Source organism: Alosa pseudoharengus, unplaced genomic scaffold, assembly GCF_046254945.1.
Source record: "Alosa pseudoharengus isolate Yale_2024_CS ecotype anadromous, Long Island Sound unplaced genomic scaffold, YU_APseudo_1.1 YU_APseudo_1.1_scf_9, whole genome shotgun sequence".
NCBI classification, from domain to species: domain Eukaryota; kingdom Metazoa; phylum Chordata; class Actinopteri; order Clupeiformes; family Clupeidae; genus Alosa; species Alosa pseudoharengus.
The window spans coordinates 30,769,006-30,794,705 of record NW_027468881.1 but is presented as its reverse complement, the minus strand read 5'-3'; the positions used below and the strand labels follow the sequence as shown (position 1 = coordinate 30,794,705).

Genomic DNA, 25,700 nt, shown 5'->3' with positions numbered 1-25,700 from the left:
AGACCAAGGAGATGGTGGTGGATTTCCGCAGGTCTAAGCCCACTCTGCTACCAGTCTCCATTTATGGGGTCAATGTTGAGGTGGTAAGCACCTACAAGTATCTGGGTCTCCACCTGGACAATAAACTGGACTGGTCAGCCAACACTGACACACTCTACAAGAAAGGGCAGAGCAGGCTGTACTTCCTGAGGAGGTTGCGGTCCTTCAATGTGTGCAGCAAGCTCCTCAGGATGTTCTACCAGTCTGTTGTGGCCAGCGTCCTCCACACGTCCTCTTTTATGAAGTGGTATGTTGGGGAGGAAGCACAAGGAAGAAGGATGCGGGGCGACTTGACAGGTTGGTAAGGAAAGCTGGCTCTGTAGTGGGAGCTGAACTGGAGTGCATCACTTCAATATCTGACAAAAGGACCCTGAACAAACTGATCAACATCTTGGACAATGAGTGTCATCCACTCCACAGCACTATTGTTAAGCAGAAGAGCCTGATCAGCTGGAGACTTCGCTCACTGCCTTGCACAACAGACAGACTGAGGAAGTCATTCGTCCCCAGGGCCATTGAACTGTTCAATGCTTCACTTAAGGGAAGAGGAGAAATAGACTTCTCCGCATAGTCTGTCTGCCTCTTCACCACCTCCATGTTTTGAACTGTCTGTCCACTAGCCACTTTGTACCACTGTCTTCTGCCTCACTGTTTGCATGCTATATTAGCACATATGCATAACCCCTCCATCCATGCCACAGCCGAACTGTGGCCACACTTATACCTTTCTTAATATAGTTATATATATATAGATATATAGACTTTATTCCTGCACTGTTGCACTGTTTGACTTACTCATTTGCACCATCACCATGACACTCATTCACACAGAGCACCTTACCTTACCTTACCTTATGCACAGAGAATCACAGGCTCAGTCCCTGCCTCAGTCATTGCAAGCGCCTCTTGATTGATTAATCACCCACTATGTGGATACTTTTTTTTTAGAATTTATTTAGATTAAGTGTTATTTAGTAGAATTTGTATTTTGTATTATAATTGTCCTTATAACGGTCCTTATTGCTTAGTTGTGTTTTTTTTATATTATATACTTTTAATTACTTTTCTGCTGTTAGTGAATGTGTGTGTGTTGTCTGTATGCTACTGAGACCTTGAATTTCCCCTGGGGATCAATAAAGTATCTATCTATCTATCTATCTATCTAACTCGAGTTCTGCTTTTATAACTGGCTATAGTCAATCGACCCCCACCCCCACCGTTGAGGGGGATTCACGCCGATAGCCTAAATTGTAACGTAAACTGCGTGGATGGCGATTATGTAGCTCCGGTTATACGTAGAAATCGTAGCTTTAACATTAGCTTTGTTCGCCACGATATTACGTTGCATGTATTCAGTGTCATGTGTTTCTACGTAAACTCGTTCGAGAATATTACGAACGTTGCAAGAGGAAAGGAAAAAATCTCGTCAGATTGGAAGCCGTTGTAGTTAGCAACCCGCTACAGTTGACCGATACATTGTTACGGAATTAACAATTACATTTATTTCCTAATGGATTGATCCGGTAAGGAACCTTTTATCGTAAGTCGTATGCAGGATATTGTAAAGACGGTTAGTGCAGATGCAAACACCAATCTGATTCGGCATTTTAGAACAATTCTTGTATTGTTACAAGCTAGCAAACATTACCTAGCGGTAGCTTGGTGGTTGTTTAACAAGAAAGACAGTCGGCGAGCTAAACCACTTAAGGTTAGCTAGCTAGCTCTGGATGATTAAATGTTGCTATTACTAGTGGAGACAGAGCATTCGGTTGTATGTGGGTATGTCGGTTGTATGAGGGTAACCCAAATTCAGGAATGTGAATCGTGTAACAGCAAACTCACACAAACCGGCTAGCATTCTATCGTTGACCTGTACGAATTCCTCGTTTGCTTAGTGGCCAGCTTGCTAACCAACATAGATTACCCATCCATTTAGCGATGTTGCTACCTAGTCACTCGGCTAGCCCTAAGATAGCAAGCATGCTAACTTATCACAATTGTTCATCTAACAAGCAAATTGGTAACATTATCTAACCTTGCAATTGAAATCGGTTAACGACGCTTCACTGCTAGAAGGCAATCGTGTTTATGTTGCGTTTGGATTTTGCAAGGCTCTTAAACTTGAATCTGACATGAAATACGTAGCTAGATACGCCATCACCTTTTGATGGATGGTCAGAACCTCAATATGTTACAGTGACAATCTGAACAAACGTTACATTTATTATTCAGCCTCTGTGTGTTTTTGTTTGCAAAGAGAAACTAGTTTGACCTCAACCTGTCAGTCGCAATCAAATAGCCTACATTCGAAAGTAAAACGATTCAGCCAGCTAACTTGGCTAATAAATCGAGTAGTTGAAAGTAAAGCGATCGTTCTACTTCGACCATTTGTCAGATGAACTATGAAGTCAGAATCAACCTGGAGACTTGCAGATGTCTTGGTTTCATACTCTCTAGAATTGACAATAACACGCAAACACACACTAGATGTCATATTTCAAGTGGACCACTTTTATTTGTTTCAGGTGCTGCGGGCTTCAGACCTCATCCTACCATTCTTTCTGGAAGGGGTCATGGCACAAAAAATATGCCCGTCCGAACTTTCTCAGTTGTCTGATTTCCAAGAAACAGACCTAAATGCGGAGCAGGACTCCGGAGTGGAAGATGCTGATGACGATGATGGCAGTAGTAGTGCCAGCATCTCTGCACAGACCTCCATCATGGAGGAAGAGGAACATTCTCTTATATTCGTTTCCTTCAAGGGAAACATGGACGATGAAGACTTCAAACACAAACTGGACAACGTCTTGAATGGGATCCCAGACATGCTACAATTAGGTTTGTTTGTTGTTTGTTTGTTTGTTTTAGTCTTGGTATACTGAGCTTAATAAAGTATCTGTCTATCTATCTATCTTAGAAATACTGCCTGATCCTTAACAGACTTCTTATGTGAGTTCGTGAACAACTGGGAAGTGGCAGAATTCTAGAGTTTGGAGGGAGGGGGGGATCATACCTAAACTGGGGACTTTGGGAGAGCTCCCAGGAGAATGTTTTGATGTCACTCAACATAGTGAACGCTCTTCCCAGTTACCAACCGCACGGACGCACTATTAACATAACCGTCATGTTTTTAAAAGTAGGTAAGGCAAACTTCTTCATTCAGGCAATCTGCTGAAAGATGTTGGAACGTCTACACAAGTCTACAGACATCAGAGTGCATAGTGGACGTGTTCATGTCATATGTTGGGTGTTTTGATGTCCATAAAACTCCAGCGCCAGCCCCACCCCCAACCCCTTTTCACCTTGTTTGTTTTGTCTCATACCGCCTGTCTGTTTACCCAGGCCCTGAGAGACTGCAGCCCCGTCGTGTCGAACCATGGAACAGTGTACGAGTCACCTTCAACATCCCTCGGGAGGCCGCAGAGCGACTCCGCCTCCTGGCTCAAAACAATCAACAGCAGTTAAGGGACCTTGGGATCCTCTCTGTACAAATAGAGGGTATGGCTGTTGACTCTCATTGCGGAAATGGAGCCATAGGCTACCGGCCTTTTTAATTTGTATACAGGCCTTTATTTGTTTTTGTGAAGTTATAATTTACTATCAGGACATTGCAGAAAGTGGAGTGCGAACAGTGCGAAGTGGACCTTTGCTGCTTTCTGTAGTCACTAAGTGGACAAATTACAAATAAGATGTTTTATTTGTTCAGGCGAGGGGGCAATCAATGTTGGCCTGGCACAGAATCGAGGCCAGGATGTCAGGGTGAACGGACCTGTAGGACCACCTGGACAGACACGGATGGATGTGGGGTTCCCCATGCAACAAGGGCCAGGTACAATACTGCTCTATGCTTTACTGTTTGTATGTCTGTCTGTCTGTCTTTCTTTCTTTCTGTTGGTGTGGGCATGTATGTCACTCTGTGTGTGAACTGTGTGGGTGTGAATGTATATGTATACATACACATGTCAGATTTTTGTACATGTGTGTGTTAGTACCAGGTTTCTGCATATGTATGCTGACTGATATTTCCTTTCCAATGCATCTTCAGGAGGCATCCGAATGAACAACCCTCAGGTTTCAATGGTGCCCCCAGGCCCAGGCCAAGGAATGGTTCCTGGGGGAAGTGGACAGATGCACCCAAGGGCTCAAAGACCTCCCTCACAGACAGGTAGTATCACTATACTAATTAACAGTTCGGATACTTAATACATCTACTGACACGCATATCAAATGATTAATAGTAGCATGGTGTCTTGACTGATTCCAATGTTGTTTATGGATACAGAGTTACAAGCATGAAAGTATAATTGTTACTATATGAATGCATAAGGTATTATTTTATTAATTGGGGAAAGAAGAAAAACACTACTTGTGAGTCTCATCATGGACTTATCCGCTACAGATGCTATGGACCCTATGATGTCAGGTATGGTTGTCCAACAACAACAGCAGCAGCAGCAGCAGCAACTTCAGCACCCACAGGCTCCCCATATGCCTCCAAACCCCATGGGTCCTCAGGGTCACCACATGCAAGCCATGCAGGCTAACAGGCAGCTAAACCCAGCCGCCCTGCAGCATCTGCAGCAACAACAACAGCAGCAGCAGCAACATCAGCAGCAGCAGCAGCAACAACAACAGGCCCAGCTGGCTCAGCTTGGCGGTGTCCGCGGTCCATTCAACGCTTCTGGTCAAATGCCTGTGCCCGCTGGCTGGAACCAGCTCCCGTCAGGGGTTTTACAGCCTCCGCCCGCCCAAGGACCCATGGGACCTGGCTGGAGGAAGCCGCCACCACAGGCTCAGATGGGCCAGCGCCCCTCCCTGGCTACAGTACAGACGCCGAACCATCCTCCACCTCCTTATCCGTTCGGGAGTCAGCAGGCTTTCAATACCATGGCGCAGCAACAGCAACAGCAGCAGGCAGGAGTCAACCAGTTTGCAGCCCCTCAGCCTAAATGCCCCCCACAAGGAGCGCCAGGTGTTTCAGGCCCAAGGGGTCCAGCACCTGTGCCACCGTCGTCTACTCCACAGGGAAGCCTGTCCGCTAAGTCACCTGGGTCATCATCCTCACCATTCCAGCAGGGGTCACCCGGGACGCCTCCCATGATGGGTCAGGCCCAAGGTCAGCTCGGCCCTCGTCCTACCACGCCGCAAGGTTTTCCTCAAGGTGTGGGCTCACCTGGAAGAGCAGTGTTGGGTCAACCGGGGCCCATGCAGCAAGGGTTCATGGGAATGCCTCAACATGGACAGGTTCCACAAAACAATATGGGAGGTATGTTTTTGTCAGCAGCACACTCTGTCTCACAGCAAATACATTACAAAACATTACAAATACAAAACAAATAGAGTTAAGTAAATGGGATTCTTCAAGATGGAGACTAAGCAAGCATAATGACAAAATGCTTGTTAATGTAAATAACTAACTTTGATCATGATCAGAGTATACTAGGGGAAAAAAACAGATCGGTTGCAACTGCAGAAATTTCACACAGAACCATTTTTTTTTTGCATTTTAGTGTGAATTGAAAAACAAGGGTGCATTTCAAAAGAACAACAGACACCCATGGGGCCATAAAGTTCACCAAGACCGTAACATTTGCTGTGTTGAATAAAAAAACAAATGTCATGAATTAACTTAAACTTTTTTTAAGTTCCTCAGTAGATATACTTTAGAGCATAGCCTTTTTTTTACTTGTACTCAATGACTAATTTGGTTGCAGGTATGCCCAAACGGATGCCCATGGGCTTCCCTAATGTACCAGGCAATCAAAACTTTGTCCAAGGCCAAGTGACAGCCAGTGGACCTGGGACACCTGCAGTTGGTACCAACCCCCAGGTGCAGAATAGCCAGGGTATGGCACACACAGGTAAGCATGCCTTTTATCCATATGATAAACCAAATTGTTAGCAACACATTGTATGCATTCAACCTTATATGTGGGGTTTGGTCATCTCATCATTTACATATAGATAGATAGATAGATAGATAATATTCAGTATAGTATAAGTATATATACTCTTTTGATCCCGTGAGGGAAATTTGGTCTCTGCATTTATCCCAATCCACGAATTAGTGAAACACACTCAGCACACAGTGAGGTGAAGCACACTAATCCCGATGCAGTGAGCTGCCTGCAACAACAGCGGCACTTCAGCCGCTCCTACTGGTCGGGGTTGAACCGGCAACCCTCTGGTTGCAAGTCCGAAGCCCTAACCAGTAGGCCACGGCTGCCCCCAATGATGATATTCATCATTGTATTTTTTTGTGTGATATTTTAGGGACACAACCATCTGTTTCAACACAAAACCACATGCAGCCTAACCTCCTTCATGGTGGTGTAATGGGCCATCATGGTGGCATGGCAGGTCAGGCTCCAGCTGCCACTCCAGGGACCAACATAGGCCAGCCCCAGCAAAACCTCCAGGCTCAGATGATGAGCATGCAGTCTCAGCATCAACCCATGCCGGTAGCCTCCTCTCCAGGCCAGATGGTGCAGGCCCAAGGAGGTGGCCAGACGGTCCTCTCCCGACCAGTCAACCCAGGGCAGAGAGGGATGACACCTCCAAAACAGATGATTCCTCAGCAAGTGCCAGGGGGTGTGATGCCAAATCAAGGTCAACTTGGGGGAGGCCCAGGACATCAGGCATTACTTCTGCAGCAGCAGCAGCAGCAACAACAACAACAACAACAGCAGCAGCAGCAACAACAACAACAACAACAAAATGCCATGATGGAACAGATGGTGGCCAATCAAATGCAGGGAAACAAGCAGGCCTTTGTGCCAAAGGGTCAACCAGGGGTAATGCAAGGGCAGATGATGAGAGGTCCATCACCCAATATGGCGCAGTTTCAGGCTCAGATGGGACCGCAACAGCAGCCAATGGTCCAGCAGCAACAACAACAACAACTGGCTCAAATGCAACAGCAGCAGTTACAGCAACAACAACAACTACAACAACAGCAACATCAGTTACAGCAGCAGCAGCAGCAACATCAAATGCAGCAGCAGCAGCAACAACAACAGCAGTTACAACTTCAGCAGCCACAGCAGCAGCAGCAGCAACAACTGCAACAGTTACAACAACAGCAGCATCAACAAATGCAACAGCAGCAGGCCCAACAGATTCCCCTGAATAATAATCCCAATCAAGCAATGGGTATGCATGGACCACAAATGCGACTTCCTGGGCATCATATGGTCCAACAACAACAGCTGCAGCATCAGCAGCAACAACAACAACAACAGCTGCAGCAGCAGAAACAGCAGCAGCAGGTCATGCAACAACTTCAGCATCAGCAACAGGCTGCTCAGCATCAGCTGGGAGATGCTAGTGGGACTGGAGGTGAAATGGGCCAACAGGCAATGCTGCCCGACATGCAGACACAGCAACAGCAGCAAGGCATGATCGGAGGTCCTCAACACATGCAGGTGGGGAACGGTCACTTCCCTGGACACGGTGGGATGCCTTTCAACCCCCAGTTTGCTGGACAGATGCCCATGGGAGGTCCTTGTGGACAGGCAGGAGCATTCCCTGTGAACAAGGATGTGACGTTAACAAGTCCCCTCTTAGTGAACCTGCTGCAGAGTGATATATCTGCTGGTCAGTTTGGTGGAAAACAAGGGGCTGGGAATGCTGGTGCTAACCAGAATAAACCTAAAAAGAAGAAACCCGCACGCAAGCCTAAGAAACCGAAAGGAGGTGAAGGACAATTATCAGAAGGTCTTGGGTAAGTAATGTTTGCATTACTTGAGACTGAAAGTAACATCTATTTGTAGTAGGTATAGTTTTGCAAAATAATTATTGTGATGCATGTTGCTTGTTTTTTTAGTCTTGAATCAACACCTGGCTTAGAGGACATGGAGTTGCCAGGGATGAGTAGTGACCAAGGAGGCGCACTGGATCCCAAAATGTCTGATTTTGCTAACAGACCCGCTGGTAAGAAAAATGAATATGAACAATGAACATGCTTATATGGATATCAGTTATCTAACTAATCGGAATAGTGCTACCAAATGTTTCGGGTCTTTAAAGTGGTGTTATTTTTTACACTTCCTACCTTAGGCTTTCCTGGTTCACAAGGGGATCAAAGGGTCCTACAGCAAATGCCACTTCAGTTTATGGCTCAGCAGCAACAACAGCAGCCACCACCACAACAGCAGCAGCCACAGCAGCAAACACCTCAGCAGCAGCAGATGCAACAGCTTCAACAACAGCAGTTACAACAGCAGCACCAACAACAACAGCAGCACATGCAACAGCAGCAGCAGCAGCAGCAGCAGATCCAGCAACAGCAAATGCAACAGCAGCAGCAGCAGGTGCACATGCAGGGTATGCAGTTAGCCCCAGGGCAGGCAGGACCAATGCCTCCTCAAGGCCAGCCTCAAATGCTCCCACATCAGTTGCAACAGGCACAGCATCATCAACAGCAGCAACAGCAGCAAATGATAATGATGATGAAAATGCAAGAGCAGGCAAAGAACAGAATGCCACTGCAACAGGGTGGACACCCCTCCAGGGGCCTTATGAATCCTGCTGAAGCTCAAAGAATGCCTGTATCCCAGCAGGGCAACATGTCTGTAATGATCAATCTGCAAGGGCATGGCGTTGTGCCACCTTCCCCAGATAAATCAAGGGGAGTGCCTGTCATGGTAAACCCACAGATGGCAGGAGCTGCAAGGAGAATGCCACATCCAGCAGAGTCTGGGCAGGGACAAGGCGGCACCCCGGGTATGGGAGAAGACGTTTCTGGAACACACAACATGCAGGAAAGAGTGCCTCTAGAGATGGGCCTTCAGGCAGGGAATGGCTCCCAGCAACTTGTCAACCAGGGCCCCAATCTGATGAAGCCAGGGCCCCCGTCAGTGCCTCAGCACCCTGGAGCCAGCCCCCAGCAGCAGCAGCAGCAGCAACAACAACAACAACAACAACAACAGCAGCAGCAGCCACCACCACAGCAGGGTTCCATGCCAGGCTCGCATAATCTCCATTTCCCAAACGTCCCTACCACCTCCCAAAGCTCTCGCCCCAAAACACCCAACCGAGCGAGCCCCAGGCCTTACCACCATCCGCTCACTCCCACTAACCGTCCACCAAGCACTGAGCCTTCAGAAATCAGCCTTTCACCTGAACGTTTGAATGCTTCAATTGCTGGTCTTTTCCCTCCAAAGATAAACATCCCTTTGCCTCCCAGGCAGCCCAATCTTAACAGAGGATTTGACCAGCAGGGTCTGAATCCCACAACCTTGAAGGCAATCGGACAGGCCCCACCAAGCTTGAATCTGCCTAACAACAATAATAATGCCGGTGGAAATAATAACGGTCAGCAGGCTTTCCCGGGAAGTGGTAACACAGGAAGTGCAGGTGGAAAGCAAGACAAACAATCTGGAGGTGGACAAGCGAAACGAGCGAGTCCTAGCAATAGCCGACGATCTAGCCCAGGGTCAAACAGGAAGGCTACTGCTCCCAGCCCAGGTAGACAGAAAGTGGCCAAGATTGCGTTAACGTCCCCTTCACACCAACAGCCAATGGTTAGCCCACAGTCTATGATGAGTCCCACCTCACTGCAACCAAGCCCTGTCTCGGTACCATCAGCCTCGCCTATGGATGCACAGCAGATGCAGAGCTCTTTCCAAAGTCCCCCTGGTCAGGCTGAACATTTGAATCAAGGACCGACAGCAGTGCCACCAGGTGAACAACGTCAAATGGTTCAGTCACCGAGAGACCAAACGGCTCCAAGAATGGCAAGCCCGCGGGTTGCTCCTGTGGAATCAAAACCTCTGGAACCTAAGAATGTACCGGATCAACCAGCTGCTGAGGAAAAGCATCAATCACAGATAGAACCACAACAGGATGTCGGCTCCAGTGTTCCGCCAGGTTTTAGGGATGCCCCAACCTCTCTGAATCAGCTGTTGGACAGTTCAATCTCACCGTCCGTATCAATGAAGCCACCACAGGGTGCACCTCAGGGGACTGTAGATTCTGCACAGAAGGAAAGCCCTCGTTCCCTAGCAGAGCAGGCAAGCCAACGGAATCCGAGAACCCCTCAGGGCACTGAAGGTGGGGCTTCATTGGGTCCTAGTGAGTCTAAGCTTAGTTCAACCCCAAGTCCCAAACTAAATCTCAGCAGCAGTCCCAGCTTACACCCTCCTAGTGTTACCCTTAGCGTTAGCCCCAGTCCCACATTCAGTCCCAGCCCCAATTTGAATGTTAGTCCTAGTCCACAGCCTAACCCTGCTGTCAGTCCGAGTCCAAATCCCATCCCTAAACCCATGTCAAACAATATATCAACTGTTTTGCAGAGGCCAAACCCTTCAACAGCTATTGCCACCAATCAGATCACAGTGTTTGTCACCTCTAATCCAATTAGTTCTGCCACTAGCACTCCCCCGCAGGTGCCTCCAATGGTTTCCACTGTAGTCGCAGTTTCAAATAAAAACCTTCAGAGACCTCTAGAGATGAGTCAGCAGACCCCCGCCCAAACCCGCCCTGCGCAGTTCATAACGACCCCTGTGTTTTTTCAAGTACCGGCCGCCTCAGTTCCCTCGAGTACCAATGTGGTTTCCCAGCCAGTTACCATGGTTGGTCCCATTCAGGTGTCTGCTAATATACAGCTAACACCTGCACCCATGGCGACTATAACCTCAACAGCTCCGATGTCTGTTGCAACACATTCCTCAGCCATGAGCTCGGCCACCGGCCAGCCCACTGCTCGTGCCGTGGTCGGACACCTTCAGGTGCAAGTTCCCAGCACTCACGCATCCCCAGTTGCAGCGCACCCTCCCCCTCAGCAGCCAAGCCCAGGCACTCCGAAGCAGGAGAGCCCACCAGAGGCGTCGGGCTTGAAGTCCAGTCCTGTTGCACAGGTGTCGCCTCGCCCCACGTCATCCCCCAGTGTCACCTCCCCCTTCCAGCAGCCCTTATCCTCTCCCCCGATGTGCTCTAGCCCAGGTGCTGCACCCAGCGCCCGAAGGAGCCCCTTGTCCCCGTTAGCCACAGGAGCTAAGAGCAAACCTGCCACTCCTGCTCCAGCTGGAAAACCTGGCGCAGCGGAGAACACGCACGTCTCTGATAGTAGTCCCCCAGTGAAACAAGAGGTTGCTGCCCAGCAGGCACCAAATGCAGGCGTTGCTCCCCCGCAGGCTGCTGCTTTACCAGCAGTTCCGACTGAACCCATCTCCTCTCCTCAGAACACTTCTTCGCCGCCTGCCCCAGCCCCTGCTGTTCCCGTTTCAGTCCCAGCTCCTGAGCCTGCGCCCCCTGCACCCAACACAGCACTTACTGCCTTGCCCACTTCACCTGCTGCTGTGTCCACTACATCCATCCCTGCTCCCACCTCTAGTTCAGCTACTGTTCCCATTCCTGTCCCTGTTGCCAGCCCGCCACCCTCCAGTTCCCCTGTGGGGTCAACTGTCGCTGCTGCTGCTGCTGCTGCAAGCGTCGCTGCTACTGTCCCAGGACCAACCATCCCCACTGTTAGTTCTCCACCTGTGTCAACACTCCCACCCCCTTCTGGAGGCCAGCCCCCCTCTGCGCCCATGGAGACCAGTTTACCAGAGCCAGCAAAATCTGTGGTACCTGTGGAAGAGGCACCAAGTGCTTCAGGTAAATTCCTGTTTTATATTTGATGTCCTATTATGTCATTACTATATAATTAAAGTTGGTTATGGAGAACCGCCTTAATGAAGTCAGGCTGCCCATGATTTAACATTTGAGTAGCCATTGCAAGCACTGTGCACACAGCCAAAGGGGGGAAATTATTTTATCATCGGGATTAATATTAACTCCATTAATAATAATAATGCATTCTTTTTATTTCATCACTCTATATGGAGATCTCTAGCCACTCATCATTTTATAGCCTATACAGTATCTAATATTGACTCTGGGCAAAATGGAGCATTCACTTACCCCTGATTTGTCCACCCCTGTTAATGACTAAGTTTCCATGCACACCATATTCCAAAAAAGGACTATGTTTGGGTTATGGCAATATTCAGAATAAGAGGTTTCCATGTGAAGCAGAAACTGAATATTTCCGTTTACATGTTAATCAGCATATGCTGAATAAAGCAGCGATGTGCAGTAGAAGTAGTTTCTGCATCATGACGTCTCAACGGTCTCTGTCCCTGAATTTCATTCATGACCGCAAAATAGGTGAATTTGGCCAGATTAGAGCTGCTAATGTTTTGCATTTTAGCCCTATAATAGGCCACTTTGAGGGGTTTTCACTGATTCTTCATCTGTCAGCAGTGCGCGCAAAACCTGCGTCTCTGAGCATATGATGCTTTCACCAATCGATAAATTCCATCTTGACATTTAAACTTTCAGGTTTCAATACATAAATTGACCTCGTCTTCACTCTTTCGCTATGTTTGCCAAGTGTCAGTGCATCAAAACAAGCTACCAAAATTCCTTGCACGAACGCAGATGGAATTTAATATTCCAATATGGGCATTTTCCGACTAATGTGTTTCCATGTCATAATATTCCGGTTGAAAGAGGCATATGCTAGGGTTGTTATTCCGGTTTTTATTATTCAGAATATGACCTCATTCGGGTTATGGCAGGTGGAATAAGGTGTTTGGTGTGCATGGAAACATAGCCATTGTGTGCTGTGAATTGTATTAAATTGAGCTAACACCTTTTTTGCACTTTCAGCTCCTGGTCATCCTGAACCTGCCCTGAAGGAAAAGGCCTCAAATGAAAAAAGCGGTAAAGATCACTAATATTTTTCTAATCTTGTGTGCTATAATATAGTCATGTTAATGTTGCATGAATAACATTTAAGAATGCTGTGTAGTAAGAACACTTTATAGTGAGAAATGTAATTCATTTTATTTCTTCTGCCTCCAGGAGAAGAAGCTGCTCCTGTTGCTGAGCAAGGGTAAGACTACTGTACATTGCCTCACGATTAGAGTAATAGGCCCTAAGTGCTTTTATAAAGTGTGAGACATCAAGGAGGTAACCTTTTACAGTTGTTTACACTTTTTTGTTTGCTTTAAAAACAAAAATAAGCTTTTTCTTTACTCTTCTAAGTTTGTTTTCTGACACTACCCATCTCCTGTGAGATGGGCGTTGAAAACAAGTCTACACCATACCATACCTCGTCTCAGTTGGGCAAGTAAAACATTAACCGTTATGCAGCGACACAGTAGTTTACTGCTGTTTTTCCACTTCTATAACAGATGGGCAAAGAAAAGAAAGACGCCTGTCAGCTTAGTCCCCAGGTATGTATGTGCTGAACACGTGCTTGCTCTGCACAGACATGTGCACGGGGCAACGCTGACCAATTGTTCTAACAACATGAAGAAGACGATGGACATGACGTCTGTGGTAGATGAGGAAAAACAGCAAGTCAGATTCTGATTAAAGGGGCCATGGCTCTGTCCCGTCAAGCTGATAGACATAAAATAAACCAGACCAGCTGAAACGGATAAAGAGGGGAAAAAAAAGGACGAAAGGTCAAAGATTTATCCAATGCCCAGTTTGATTCGGGTGGTAACATGCTGTTTTGCTTTCCCTACGTCTCTCTCTGCCTTTGACTTCATCTGCCCATCACGTCCCCTCCTCCCTCCGCACCTCTCTTTCAGGGACACTAGGGGTGCTGCTGAGGCGAAGGCGAAGGGCCCCAGTCGACGCAGCTCGCGAGCAGAGAAGGAGGCGGAAGAGGAAGCCGCAGACAATGGGCAAAGGAAGAGGACTGCCAGACCTGGATCTGCATCCTCCACCACAGGGAAAGGTGTGTGTGTGTGTAAAACTTGCAAGATGTGCACATCCCAACACAGGTCTACATGTTGTTTTGCAGAAAGCATGTTCAAGGTGTATACACAGTCATTAATAAGACTAGACTAGCCTGCATGTGTGTTGCATGCAGCATTATTTTACGACATTATGATGCAAGTCTTCAGGTTTGTCAGTAAGTCTTGAGTGCATATAGTGTGTGGATAGTGTGAGTATCCATTCATATTGTTTGCACACATTTTAAGGTCAGTTTATGACTCATCTCCACCTGCTGACATATATCAGGGTTTTACAATGTCTCCATTTCCCCTTTTATTCCCCATCAGAAACAAACACTGGAGCAAGCCCCACCCAGGCCAAACGAAGGAAGTCGAAGTGATCATGACGCGCTACACCTGTGAAATGAATTATTTGTTTTTTTTCTTCTTCTGTGAATTAATTTTATCTGCTGTTCCTTCAGAATCATGTTTTCACAGAGAGAGTAACCATGTACAGATATTTGTTTTTAAAAAGAAACAATATTGATGTATTTTGTGAGGTCTTATTTAGGTTTAGTTTTGTTTGTGTGTGTGTGTGTGTGTGTGTGTGTGTGTGTGTGTGTGTGTGTGTGTGTGTGTGTGTGTATGGGCTTTGTTTTACGTTTTCTAATGCTGGATTAATCATGTGATGAAGCCTGGTAATTAAAATATCATGTCTATTGTAAAATTATGTTGCAGAACTGAATTAAATTTTCTACTTTTTGTCTCGTGATGACATTAATAAAAATCTGTATGTATTTCTGATTCTTAACTTTTTTTTGCTTTGTTCAGATTATCAACAGTGTGCTTTTCATATTAAGTCTACATTTTATAATTTTTTAAGGGAAAAACATCCTTATAAATATCCACAAGCGAGATGAATTGTACATTTGGTGTGCTTCCAGAGAATGCAGTATGGATTGTGTTTTCCAAGTTTGAATAGGATTGGACCTTTACAAGTTAAGATATAGGCCAAAAATCATTATAGGCCACTCCCCAAATGTTAAAGGGGAACTTGGCAACTATTTCAACGTCATAAACCCGTTTAGAAATCATTTGGATGGTTAAATGACCTGTTCCGGTGAAAATGGTGACTTTTCTCGCTGCCCCTAGCGTCCCCAGGCGGAAAACCAACCTTGCAACATTGAGACTACCGTCCCGAAAAGATAAGTGAGAAACAAGAACCTAGTTTTAAATCGTGTTTCTTACCTTGTAACATCCACATTGTCTGCCAGACGTATGCTAACCGTTTTGCTAGCTTGTAAACAAATCCATGTGCTTTATCGTTACATTTTTCCACAGTTTGAAATAGCATAATGCACAATTTCTCCAGCAGAGGGGGAAATCCTGCCAAGTTTCCCTTTAATCGACACTTAAAAACTTAAAACTGGGCGATAAATCAAAAATCAGAAAAAGACAATCTGTTAGGCTTGGTCTGTAGGATATGTGTACCGAATTCTGTAGGAATCGGAACAATGGTGTAGGAGGAGATGGATTAGTTTACAATATGGAAATGGGCGTGGCTGGGTTAATTGGATGCAGGAGCTTACCCATGGGCCTTTTCTTTCTCTGATTGTCTACACTCTGTAAAGCGCCATGATACATGTGTAATGTTTTGGCGCTCTATAAGCACAATTAAATTGAAATTGAAGCTCTGAAAGAACAAGAAGAAAGGAGAATTTTGGGAAAATTCCATATGGTTCTGGAGATATGAGCAAAAACGTAATCTGATTACTATAGCGCCCCCACTGGACATAAATTTGTAATTTCTGGTGTGTGAGATCATGCACTAGGCCTAATTCGGGACCTATGGTAAAGAATTTGAGTCTACCTATTAGTCTACGGTTATGGCTGTAGAAACGGTTCTGCTGCGGGAAAAATAATAATAGGGAAGAATAATCAGAACAAAAACAATAGGGTTCCCGCAGCTTTTCTACTTGGACCCCTAATTATTCAATTTAGGCTAGTCTGTCCAATGCAATTCTGGACTAGAGCATCTCTACAAACAAAAACTATCCAACAACGCAAGAGATTGGTGGATATCAAGATTTTTATTTTATTTTATCAGCAACACGTCCCAGTTGTTTGAATAGCCCTCTGAAGTTCGCTTACACGAGAGTTGCGGGGACAAATTATCTAAAACCCCCATGTTATTTTCCCATAGGCGCAAGATACCGGATCTCCTTATATGGCAAAGATGGTAGCTTTTTTTGTAGGCGAAGTTCAGATGTCTATATATTTAGTAGAACAAGGTCCTCCGTAGGCCTACTGAGCAATCAGACAATTTGACACGTGATGACCACGTTTCAAACAATGGATGGCTCCGTTTGTGTTCCAAACACTTGCCATATCTGCTTAAAAGAAATACTTGAACGGCAAGGACACCCGATAACCGAAGAGCAAGCGTGGGCCCTGTGTTACCAGTTGTGTACGCTTCTGAAAGACTATTCAAGTGAGCGCGTAGTCCACAACGAGACACCACAACCCCCTCGTTTACCTGGAGTAGAGGCCATTCTTTTCTCCAACGATGGAAGTGTTTGTTTCAAAGGTAGGCTACAACTGACAACTCGTGTTGTGGGAATGGCACAGGTCAAATGATTTAAAGCCCAAACATTTCTATTTTTCCAGACTCAAGTAGGCCTATTTTCGGCAGAGAGGATCAGGTAGGAAATGAAAGTAACACAAACATTTCACATGCCACCCCTTACAGAAAATAACTGCATAGCCTACTTCAAGTGTCAAAACTGCAGTTTGGGAGAATTATGCCTATTACACTGCATATTAGCCTACTGTACTTTACTGCAGAAATGAAATATTTTGGAAATTAAAATATTATTGTAGGCCTACACTGTACTTTGAGAACTTTCTTGTATCCCATTCATGCTAACATTTTAACGCACTGTGTCAGATAGTTGACCAACTTGGTCGCCTTATTTACTACTGTCTTGATTGGGGGCTTGACCATGACGTTGAACGAGACCTGCACGAAGCTCTTGCTCTCCTTGTCTGCCGGATGATAAACGTGAACCCACGCACCGATGCGTCTCTCCTGCCTATAGGCCTTCCTGAAGTCATTCAGGTAAGAGTCTTGTAGAAAGTCATTGTATGTAGGCTAAAAATATTTTTACTTCTTGATGAAATTAATACAGAATGCTATAGATACTATAGCTAGATGTACCGCAGAGCGGTGCAAAATATAACCTCCGCCCAGTCCTGCACATTCTCTCAGCAAATATAAATCATGCTTGTCAATTTGTCTCCATCTCCTACTCCATCCTAGCCTAGAAATCTAGACGCACCCTAGCGGCAGCAATTTACATTTGCTTCCAGGGCTAGTCTAGCAACTCTGTTGGCTTGTGAGCTCGAAAAATTAAAGTTCTATCAGGCCAATCAAATCGTGTATAGAGTCGTTAGGCGGGCTTAACATAATGATTGATGGCAGAGTTGCAACGGTTTGGCTTGAATTCCCTGCTACTTGAAAACAAAGAAGATGGATGTTGCTGTTGGCCAACAGTGTGACACGAGTTAAGCTTGTTTTAAGCTGGCAAAAGTTTGAACTAGCCAACTAGCTCCGCTGGTGGGAAAACGCATGGGACTCAGCGCTGTCCTATTGCGTGCAGATGGAATTTGAAAGACAACCGATTATCCCGCCCCTCGGACTTAGCACTGGAAACAGTGAGTGCTGTGGGTCTGGCTCGTCAGTAGCCTGGCGGGCCATCCTATATCATTGACATGTATAGTCTGGCATCGAATCATTCACCTCGCTTAATCCAAGGGGCGGGCAGAGAATTGTCTTTCAAACTGCCTAGGCATGCAATAGGCCAGCGCTACGACCATATCCGTATCCGGTCGGCAAAACGGCAAATACATCCTTCTTCGAAAGGAATGACTTAAGTGCATTGTGTTGATCTACTTTCAAAGAAAAGCACAAGTCCAACTCCTCCAAAGTTGACGCCAACGCCGATTCAAACAACCGCTCTTCGTTTGCCATAGCCACCTTCCTTGTTGTTCACCGTCGCAGGATGTCGTTATCCTGTTAAGCCCGCCTTAAGACTCTCTAACGAAATAGAGCGCTGTGATTGGCCGTCATCCACGGTGTTAAGCCAATAGAAATTCCTATGGTTCGATACTAGACGTACAAGCTGAGCAAATTAATTTGCCGCCGCTAGGGTGCGTCTAGATTTCTAGGCTAGCTCGTCAGGCTAACTCCATCCCCTACTCTTGCAACTTTTGTTTATATAAATCAGTGTGTGCATGTGTGTGTGCTTCTGTGTAAATGTGTGCTTCTCTCTCTGCGTGTGTGTGTATGGAGTGGGGCGGGGGGGTAATGGTTTGTATGTGTGCCTGTGTCAGGGTTGCCAACTTTGGGTGTTTGGCTGGAGTGAGATTTTGTGATGTCATAGTGCGTGTGCGTTAAATTTTTCCCTAAACCTAATTTTAAAAATGTCTGTCCCCTGACTTTTTTGCTATGTACCGTATAATCCCTGATTTTAAGTTTCTTCAAAATGTACAATTAAATTATTGATTGCACTTGAAAACAAGACCAGTGTTTTAACCCCGTGGCATGGAAGGATTATGAGCCACTGGGCCCCTGGGCACAGACATGAAAAGGGCCCCCCTGCCTACCTGAAAAAGGTAGTAGCTCAGTAGAAAAAATTGAAAAATAACCCCTTAAATGATGACTTCTGGCGAGTTTTGTGGAAAGAAATGGACAGATTGAGACTAATGAATGTGTGTATGAGTGTACGTATGTATCAGGGATGGAAATAGCCTAAAATATTTTTTTCCACCTACCATTGTGGCTGGTGGAAATAAAGTCTACCAGCCACTAGAGATACAGTATATGAACATTTGATGAAAAATCATGACCAAAATGATCATGGTTATTGGTATTGCAATATGATTAAAATGTGCTGACTTTTCTTCTAAACCTACCATCAATGTTGGACAGAACTCATAATTGGCCTGCCCTTCATGCCCAGTAGCAACAAATCTAAAGGTCAACAGAACAGCTATAGTGTCATAAAAGTGGTGTGGCTCCTTTAAGACCCAATCCACTGGTGTAAGTTCTGGAGCCATCCAACTTTATCTAACTCTATACTATTGTAACGATTTAACATTACACTCAAAACGAAGGAGAAATACAGACATAAACCCCAATTTTTCGCTCCCGTATCCCAGCATGCCCTGCGTGGGAGAACGCTAACAATGTCTTGTGCGCCGACATTTAAACACTATCCTACATCATCTGATTTTAATATTATGTCTAGGCTACAGTATATTAAACATTTAACTTCTATTTGGCCTGTTATGAAATTATGCATTGACCAATATAAGCACACTTTTTTTAAGACACTTAAATACATGCATGCTTAGCATTTTGTGAAAACAAATCATTATGGCTACATTGACAAACTCTTAGCCATGAGCTAGCCCAGTGATTCTTAAACTAGGGGTCGCGACCCCAAATGGGGTCGCCAAAAACTTCCGTGGGGTCGCCAATTATTTTCTGTATTCAGTCTGAAATTATTATTAGATGAAACAAAGGAAAATAATATTGGCCTTTTCTGCCTTTTTCTTATTTACACGCAGTTAAGAGAAGAGAGAAATGTTCTCGTCTTTCAACGAGATCTGGTTCAGCCTATATAACCGCTGATAGAAACAATGTAACTATCTGCTCCACTACGCAATTGTTCCCGCTATTTTAAGTAAAACAAAACAAAAGACATAGCTAGCCTAGCCAAAATGGACAGGTGGCTGCTTAAAAAATTTAACAAAAGCTCGGAAGTGCCATCTACCAGTGCGTCTACTCCTCCGTGACCCTCAGATGGGACAGTCTACAGGCCGGTGAGAATAAAAAAGAACAAACGGCGCGTCGGCTTTATCAGAAAGAATTTCTGAAATATGGATTCACTTGCCAAGATAACCTCGACCACCCACAATGTGTGATTTGCGGCGATGTTCTGGCGAATGAGAGCTTAAAACCTGTCAAAATGAAACGACATCTCAAAATACAGATGTCGGCTCAGCACCGTGGAGGAAAATATCCGTGTCGCCGTATGTAGTAGGCTATTCCTCCTAGAATTAACTTGCTATGTTCACGGAAGCATGCCCACCCTTCCCATTGAAATTGTTAAAGATAGTAAACCAGAAAAGGGAAATAAAAAATGCTGCATGTGTAGGCTATGTGTGTGCGTACTTGTGTGTGCGCGCGCTACGCACATAGCGCTCTAATCTGATATGGCGGCAGCCTACACTTGTTTAATCGTGATTGTTTGGTTTTCTCGGTTCTTGTTCATATGGAGTAAATAGAAACAAATTACTTTCTAGTTTTTGCTTGATTTAGTTGTTAACGTTTGAGGGGGGTATTTGAGTAAAGAATCAGAATGGGTTTGGGGAAAGTGGGGTCGCCAGACCTAGCCATACTTTTTTTGTGGGGTCGCCAGACAAAAAGTTTAAGAACCACTGAGCTAGCCTATATATCCTCTGATTTTAATATTTACACATATGTAGGTATTTAAGCACAGCTCAGTTTTAAGACATTTAAAGCCTAAAATTGGAGACCATATAGAAATTTGCTACCATTTCAAAACCGGATTACTTTAGAACGGCTTATTGTACAGGGGATTGCATTACACCTTTGTGTTCGGTAAGGTCTGCTGTTTTTTCTGGTTTACGGTTTGACATGTGTGGAACGAAAAGTTTGTGAGAGATTCCTCCTATAGGAATTGAAATGAGCGCAGAGCTATAGTAGCCTAATAGGAGTATTTCTTGAAAGTTGATTTATTTTTCTCGCAAACCGTTTATCGCAGCAGATAGCGGCTATAACCTTATAAAATATGAGAAAAGGTTATTTTATGTGATGTCTGTGAGGCTACTTCGCGAGTAGTTCCTAGAGAAGAATGGGCGGCCACACTTTGTCGGTCTGCCTCATGTCTAAATAGCAGCGTGTTCCGTGAAGGTGTCGCGGACGGACCGGATTAAAATAGCCTAGTCAGCGAATCAACAATCAGAGAAAACTGCGCTGAGAACGTTGTATAGGCGGATATTAGACCTACCTGCTGTTGGTCTAGACATATGTATGACTTAAACTCGTATCCTGTCATTTAGAAACAATGCTGTGGTCTAGTCTAGTCATCAACAAAAAATGAACGGATTGCAAAAAAAAAACAATGGATTTGGCGTGACATTTCTTGAGTGTGCGTGAGAGCGTGAGATTGGTGCTGAAAGCGTGAGTGTCACGCCAGATGCGTGAGAGTTGGCAACCCTGCAGGGCCTGTGTGTGCTTTTTTGCACATGCTTGTGTGTGTGTGCGTGCTTGTGTGTTTATGAGCATGCGTGTGTGTGTGTGCGCGTGCGTGTGTGTGTGTGCGCGTGCGCATGTGTGTGCTTGTGTGTCTGTGTGCATGCCTTTGTGTGTGTGTGCCTGACTGTGGGGTATGTGTGTGTGTGTGTGTGTGTGTGTACATTTCAACTTCATCTGGCAACCTGTCGCTCAAGATAATGTGTAGGACTGGGTGGCGGTCATATTTTGTACTGCTCTGCGGTACATCTAGTTATACATTGTTCAGTTATATTTTTCAATGTTGGGGACTCCTATGTAGGTGTGTGAAGATCGCCTAGATGGCACTGCACAGGCAGCACATCACTACAAGACTGTCTGCTCATTACTGTTCTCAGAGACCATTGAGCTGTACCACTACATCCAAAGTTATAAGACGTGTATCAAGGTAAACAGAAGCATGTGTTTAATGCTTGTGAGACTGCTTCCCCTTTTGTCCTTTCATGTAATTGTACTTTCAAAGTTTGTGTATTTTGGTATAACCCTACACCTAATAATACCAACGAGACCTTTTGGACTGAAATGCGTTAAATATTGTAAGTGCCTCCTTCCAAAGAGTCTTCAAACATTTTTGGAATCTGACGCGTCACTGCAAATTCGTACTGATTCAGATCAGGTAGGTCAAATGATCACATTTTGTACATTATGACTGGTAGGCTACATCTGCCCTTATTCATCTCAACAGCATAATATTGTGAGTGATCTTGTGCAGGTTCATGCATGGAAATATGTGGTAGAAGAGATACAAAGTAGAGAACCTTTGAGGCCGTGTTCCAGAACCTTTCCATCAAATGCATACCGACCTCCAGAAAAGTTGTTCCCATTTGACCAGCTGAAGCAAGTTATTGAAAGCAAACAATATACTCTACGAAAAGTACAGGTGAGACACTTATTCACTGTGTGTGGGGGCAGGATGCAGTAAAATGTCTGTTTTCTGCATAACCTCAAAGCACGGAATGTCAGGATGAAACTCAGAAACAATGTTTGTGTGTGGTATGGTACGATATAATCTTGATGCAAGGTCTCTGCCTTCTGTACTAACTCACAGATGGGAGGAAACCCTCTGAAAAAGACTGATCCATGTGATTCTCTTCTGGAAGCCATCCTAGCCAAGCCAAAACTCAGACCTGTAACTGAAAAAAAAATATTCTCTCCTAACAATAGAAAATATTTTATTGTGTCATAGTTCATTTCAGTGAAGATCTACTATAAGGGTTAAAAAATAAAATAATTCAGAAAGACCATAGATAACTTTCAATTTCATGTTATAACTCCTGAATCAGGTGGCCAAAGGCTCTTTGGTCCGTCTAGATCACCTGACCTTATTTCTTAGGTTTCAGAGCGGAAATTGAGAGAGAGGACTAAGGAAGAGCCTTGTCTTCATGAACGGCTGATGGCGGAGATTCGCACGACTGACCCGCTGGAACTTTTTGCATCTTGCAAAAGAAGGCGTGCCGTTCAAAGTATGTGTGTTCATGTAGAAATCCCTTTTAATCTTGCATTGTTTTAACTTTTAAAATGCTTAGAATTCAGGCAACTTATGTCCATCTCAGGTTTACGTATGACATCAGGTCTCAACATTACGGGTAGAAAGCGACGTGCCCAATCTGTTGGGAGCTACCCAGACGCCAAACGATTGGTATCCAGCACCATTGCCTTTTTCAGTGTGGTATATTCTGAGTATCTCTGAGTCTCTCGTAAGATCCCCTGAAATCATTTCCAAATTAATCTACATCTACAGAGGAAAGGTTATGACACTGGCAGTATTCCTGTGACTATTGCGATGATTATGAATGCACATCAGACAGAAATTGGTGGGCATCAGAAGACTATTCCTGAGACTAACCCTGGCAAATGGCAGGTAAATGACTTAAAATTACCATGCAAATTGTTGTCCATCATACTGGTCATTCTATTTTGGGGTGTTTTTCTCAGGTGTGTTCCTGTTGCTCTAATCGAAGTCAGTTTTTTACCTGGCACAACACCTGCTCCAGATGTGATAGGTAAAATTCCATTCAAATCTAATTAGACATGTAGTTCTATTCTATTGACATGGTACCAAATTGCACCTCAACGACATTAAAGCTTTACTCTACTTACTCTAGTTTATATCTCTCTTTTTTATGATTATTTTTAAGTGAGGGTCAACCAACATATTAAAGTAAAAAACGAGTAAAAAAACAAAGTACTTCATACTTCTCAATTGACACTTTGTCTCTAGGGTTGTGTGTCCTTCCTGCTGTGTAAAGGTCAGGAGGTTTTATTTTATTCCATCTCCATTCCTGTTCTCACATCCTACCCCATCCAGTGTAATTCACTCAACTGCTCTTCAATGCAATCTCCTCAGATGCGAGTGCCCTACAAATGGTGTATGGACCTCCCAATAACATTCTTCCGGAAGATCGTGCTGCGGCAAAGTGCTGAGAGAGACCATAGTCATTTCTGGAGGGAGCGCCTATCATGGGACTGCACAAAGTGAGTAATGTGTGCACTACAACTTGCACTAGAACACATTCATTCATGCACTTGCTCACTCTATTGGTGTGGCTCTGCTTCTCTGTCCCTCTCATACATGTGTGGTAGTCACTCACTTCACTCACTCACTCCACTCACTCACCAATAGTGCAGAACTGGGAATTAACTATCTATATATATATATATATATATATATATATATATATATATATATATATATATATATATATATATATATATATATATATATATATATATATATACACACACACACACAAACAACAATTCTGTGTTGTGTGAGACTGCACATAATGTTACTTCAGTCAGAGTGTTTGTATTTTTGAATCCTCAACTAAACTGACCTTTTAAATCTGACTCTTGGGTTCCTCAAAGGGTTCCTTTGGTTCTGGAGGCTCTAGCCCTCGGTTCTTGTTCCCAGCACAGTTTGGCCATGAGAGGTTGGCACAGCCAGGACCTCTGTATAGAGTGTCAGGGTCTCCTGGAGGAAACATGTGAGACTGGGGCCTTTGTGAACTGTGTTACAGGGACCCGAGAGATTTGATAGCTCTTGGCTCTACTTCTTGTTCAGAATGTGGGCCCCCCCATTCACTATGTCTGGTCCTTTTCCTGGTCAAATATTTATGTATAGTTATTTTTAAGTTATTTGTAATTAAATAAGTTATTTTCTGTAATTAATGTAATTATTTTGTGTTAAGTTTTTTTACTTACTTACTGTGAAGCCTAAGAGTTTATTCACTCTTTTTGTTTTTTGTTTTAGTTTTCTGATCATGTTTTTGTTTTGTAGTTGATCATGTTTTGTATATAGTTTTTTTTTTTTTTTTTTTACTGGTTTCAACTAATAAAAACATGGCTTTGTTTTATTTATTTTTCTTTCACCCTATGTTGTGTGTCTGTTTTGTTGCATCACAAGAGAAATGTAGGAAGTGGGTACACCTTGTATAAATCAGACTTCATACTGCACACTAACACAAAATACAAACTACCAATAAAAATCGGGCAAGGCACCTGTAAGGTATTTGGGGAGCACTGTTGATTTGAAGGTATAGTTTGTCTAAGTATATTTAACCAGAGGACCTTGTGTAGGCTAGTCTCCGAGTTTACATTTTAAGGGATGTAGTTTATTTTCCTGCTGGTGTTCTGTCAATCAAGGTTAAGGTCATTTCACATTGCTGGAGATATGCTTGTGGAAGCTGCTGTAAACACGCTTCACAGTTCTGCATAACTTTAGTTGGACTTAACCGGCAGTGGCGGCAAGTCTTTGGCATGTTGGAGAGGTGTACTGGGGGGCTAATATGCAGGCAGACCCAGGTGAAATCATAAGCTGCTGATTACATTACTCTCTGAGAGTCTCAGAGGTAAGTCTACTTATGTGCATCAGCTCAATACATTATGGTAGCTGTCAGCAGGGTGCAAAGATAGCTGATGTAATTTTAACTGAAAGTTATTTGAAGAGTGGTTTAGGCAGTGTTTAGATTGACTCTTTTTTTTCAGGATCATTCAATAAAGTGCATACATCTAAAATGCAATATTAAGATGTGTAAACTAAAGAAAATTGTACTGAAAAGAAAGAATGACTTGGTATCTTCAGGAGAACTAGTGCAGAAGCCATAGACTTTAGAGTAATGTCCTCATTCCTCATATGACATGAAGGATAAACTTCTGGAGTGCTAAGGATGCTACAAATTGGAGGCATGGGAGCCGTTATAAATTGGATAACGTGGACTCCAGTGATGTGTGCACATGCATTGTTCTTGGACTAAGGAAGGGGGTGGGGAGGATTTGGTACAGTATAAGAAGCAAGTGTATCAGTGTATCATCTGGTTACTTGCAGTCGAGGTGACACTTTGAAGCGTTGGCTACTTTGTCTGGTTGTGCGCTACAAATGGGATGGGGATACCAGTGTAACATGTTTGTAACCCATTCCGAACAATGGTCCCAGATATTTACATACAGAGAATTTACTATACACAAGGAAGACTAGTGGCAAGCTCCTGTTCTGCCGTTCAAACTGAAACAGACATGCGCAGTGTGTGAAAAGAAGGACTTAGACTGACGACCAACTGTGTCAG

General features: G+C 44.4%; 2 protein-coding genes across 4 annotated transcripts; both read left to right on the top strand.

Moving 5' to 3' along the window:
- Positions 1 to 1,477: 1,477 nt before the first annotated feature.
- Positions 1,478 to 14,551, top strand: ncoa6 (nuclear receptor coactivator 6). Of its 3 annotated transcripts, none has more exons than XM_076277339.1 (15): positions 1,478 to 1,562; positions 2,565 to 2,877; positions 3,382 to 3,537; positions 3,746 to 3,868; positions 4,085 to 4,204; positions 4,439 to 5,305; positions 5,754 to 5,900; positions 6,313 to 7,762; positions 7,865 to 7,971; positions 8,098 to 11,637; positions 12,694 to 12,747; positions 12,889 to 12,919; positions 13,221 to 13,262; positions 13,626 to 13,774; positions 14,103 to 14,551. In XM_076277339.1, the coding sequence occupies exons 2-15, from the start codon at positions 2,613 to 2,615 to the stop codon at positions 14,153 to 14,155; spliced, it is 7,104 nt and encodes a 2,367-aa protein (XP_076133454.1). In that variant the 5' UTR covers positions 1,478 to 1,562; positions 2,565 to 2,612; the 3' UTR covers positions 14,156 to 14,551. The 3 variants fall into 3 exon arrangements, with proteins under 3 accessions (XP_076133454.1, XP_076133456.1, XP_076133455.1); XM_076277340.1 differs by having other exon boundaries at positions 1,484 to 1,579; XM_076277341.1 differs by lacking the exon at positions 13,221 to 13,262.
- Positions 14,552 to 16,106: 1,555 nt separating this feature from the next.
- Positions 16,107 to 24,172, top strand: LOC143115298 (protein spire homolog 2). The gene is made up of 9 exons (XM_076277269.1): positions 16,107 to 16,245; positions 16,706 to 16,872; positions 21,398 to 21,523; positions 21,848 to 22,015; positions 22,469 to 22,591; positions 23,071 to 23,138; positions 23,357 to 23,384; positions 23,483 to 23,610; positions 24,004 to 24,172. Exons 1-9 carry the CDS (start codon positions 16,107 to 16,109, stop codon positions 24,170 to 24,172), a joined length of 1,116 nt encoding a protein of 371 aa, XP_076133384.1.
- The last annotated feature ends 1,528 nt before the right edge of the window (positions 24,173 to 25,700 follow it).